The sequence below is a fragment of the Nematolebias whitei genome, chromosome 16, assembly GCF_014905685.2.
Source record: "Nematolebias whitei isolate Nwh7 chromosome 16, NemWhi1, whole genome shotgun sequence".
Taxonomy (NCBI): Eukaryota; Metazoa; Chordata; class Actinopteri; order Cyprinodontiformes; family Rivulidae; genus Nematolebias; species Nematolebias whitei.
In genome coordinates, this window is record NC_056513.1 from 40,947,848 (window position 1) to 40,950,755 (window position 2,908).

A 2,908-nucleotide genomic window follows, 5' to 3' on the forward strand; every position below is an offset into this window, starting at 1 on the left:
ACATGACTCTGTCTCTGATCACATGACTCTGTCTCTGATCACATGACGCTGTCTCTGATCACATGACGCTGTCTCTGATCACATGACTCCGTCTCTGATCACATGACTCTGTCTCTGATCACATGATGCTCTCTGATCACATGATGCTGTCTCTGATCACATGACTCCGTCTCTGATCACATGACGCTGTCTCTGATCACATGACGCTGTCTCTGATCACATGATGCTGTCTCTGATCACATGACTCCGTCTCTGATCACATGACTCTGTCTCTGATCACATGACTCTGTCTCTGATCACATGACTCTGTCTCTGATCACATGACTGTCTCTGATCACATGACTCTGTCTCTGATCACATGACTCTGTCTCTGATCACCTGACTCTGTCTCTGATCACATGACTCTGTCTCTGATCACATGACGCTGTCTCTGATCACATGACGCTGTCTCTGATCACATGACTCTGTCTCTGATCACCTGACTCTCTCTGATCACATGACTCTGTCTCTGATCACATGACGCTGTCTCTGATCACATGACGCTGTCTCTGATCACCTGACTCTGATCACCTGACTCTGATCACCTGACTCTGATCACCTGACGCTGATCACCTGACGCTGTCTCTGATCACATGACGCTGTCTCTGATCACATGACTGTTCCTGTTCCATGGACTGTGGAACTAAGAGACAGACCTGTGTGTGTTTGTACAGGTGGTGTAACAGCGGCAGTTTAGAGCAGGGGAGACGCAGCAGAGAGCTGCGCCTTCACATGCAGCACAGAGTGGGGTGGGGGGGTGAGAGAGACAGTTGAGTTGTCTGTACCTGCAGTTTAGAGCTGGATGGAGAGACAGCTGAGCTGCACATCGTTTGTTTTTAGCTTTTTAGCTAGCTAGTATTGCTTGCAACTAATTAGCGTGACGCCAGTACCGACAGGTGGAGGGGGGCGCAGTTTGGTTTGGTCGTACGGCGCACTCGGTTCTGTTATCGGGGCGGGGCGCTTGACGTATTACATCATGAAATTAGCATATCATGATATAATTTATTTGCGTGCGTAAGCTTTTATTATCGGTATTATCGTGAAGGATATGATAAGGCCCAGCCCTAACGTAAATCCACATTAAATTCAATAAAAATATAATTTAAACATTTGAAGTAAAAAAGGACTTTCCAGACATCAAAGAAGGTTAAATCATGTCATCTGGACCAGATTATTTAAGAGAAAACTGTTTGTTCCCCATCCAGAGGACTTCCTCAGTAGGGGTGCAGAAAAAAATAGTTTTTTCGATGAATCTAGATTCTTAGTCCTGGCGATTCTGAATCGTTTCTAAAGGACCATAAATCGATTGTAAAATGTATTTTTTATATTTTTTCCGCTCCTACTCCCCGTTAGGCCGCCGTAGAATTGAGCCGTGTAGGCCACCGTACAGCAGCTAGTTATCCAGCTCCCTTTATCTGAATGGAGCCTGCTAGCATGGAGGAGGGAGACAGCGTGATTCAACTCGCTGCTTCTTCTTTAACAATCATTTCAGATCCTACAATGTTCCGGGGAAGACGGAGCTTCACAAGAGCACAGTTGTTTCCAAGAAGTGTAAAATAAAATTGCGGGACAGTATTTTGGAAATACGACAAAATTCACGGAAGATGAAAGTGAAGCAGCCGACCAGAGAACTCTGCAACAAACTTCCAGCTGATTCTCCAAAGGCTGTGAACAGTTCCTGCTCCATCTCCTGCTCCATCTCCTGCTGCATCACTAAGGATTTATGATCAGACAGCTCAGTGAAGGTGACGGGTTCAGGTTTTTTTATTACGATGGATCCAATGTACGTTATTTCTTCATGTTTTTTTGCGATAAAGCAGCTCCACAACTTCACCATGAAACAACAAATGTTAGAAGCTCTGATGCAGCTGCAGCTCAAAGGTAACTGTTATTTCTCACATTAAACTAAAACTTTTAGACAAGTTGTTCAACAAACTTTATGTAATTTGTCTTTTTAACAGGTTGAAGAGATGAGACACATCTGGAGCCAGTTCTAAATGATACAGTTTATGGTTTATAAATTATTTATAAATTACAGTTCAGATGTTTTGTGCAAACTTGCACAGGTTTTTAAATTTTGTTAATGATTGTTCAAGAGTGAAGGCGACCTATGGAACAGATCTGGTTGGTAGGCCGTAGACTGAGGAAGTCCTCTGGATGGTGGATGAACCGTTTCTCACTTAAAGAAACTGGTCCAGATGACATGATTGAACCGTTTTTGTTGTTCTCTACCGGGATGGTTGAGCTTACAAACCATTTCCCAGACATGTTTAAAACAACGAGACATCAGTTTAAGATCACATCTGCCCACTGACCACTACGAGGACTTACTGAAGTGGTCTGGTGATCCCAGTGTTGAGAAGACACAGGTGAGGAACTGCAGGCGGACCTGGACCTCTGCACTGTGACTGTATCTGCAACAGAAGACACAACCGGGTCAGCACACGTTTTAATCACAGGTGTCAGTTTCTAACATTTAGGTATTGAGATTCTGATCTGACGCCACGGTAGTGAAGTGTTTGCACAAACTCATACAAATATAGCATGGACAGTTGCAGCTGACGAACAAATCTGCAGAGTTAAGACAGTTGAACCTTTAGGACACTCCTGACAGACTCACAGTGCAAACTTGTGCCGGTGTTCTTGGACTTCTTGGATGTAGTGTTGCAGGTCGTCAAAGAACAGTTTCATCATGTGCAGCTCCTTCTCAGCCCACCTAAGAAGACCCACATCGACACAAGGGTCAGGCAATGACGTGTTTCACTTTACTCTTCACCACCTGCACGATGCCAAACTGGTGAAATCCAGAGGGACACTATGCCAAACTGGTGAAATCCAGAGGGACACTATGCCAAACTGGTGAAATCCA

The 2,908-nt window shown here is 44.5% G+C and overlaps 1 protein-coding gene across 1 annotated transcript in view; it reads right to left on the bottom strand.

Annotated features, from left to right (window-relative positions):
* usp34 (ubiquitin specific peptidase 34) overlaps nt 1–2,908 on the bottom strand; it is a gene marked incomplete in the record, with an annotated part of 140,740 nt that overhangs the window by 76,236 nt on the left and 61,596 nt on the right. The window contains 2 exon segments of the mRNA XM_037689997.1: nt 2,371–2,453; nt 2,660–2,755. Of these exon segments, the coding sequence (XP_037545925.1) occupies nt 2,371–2,453; nt 2,660–2,755 (179 nt within the window).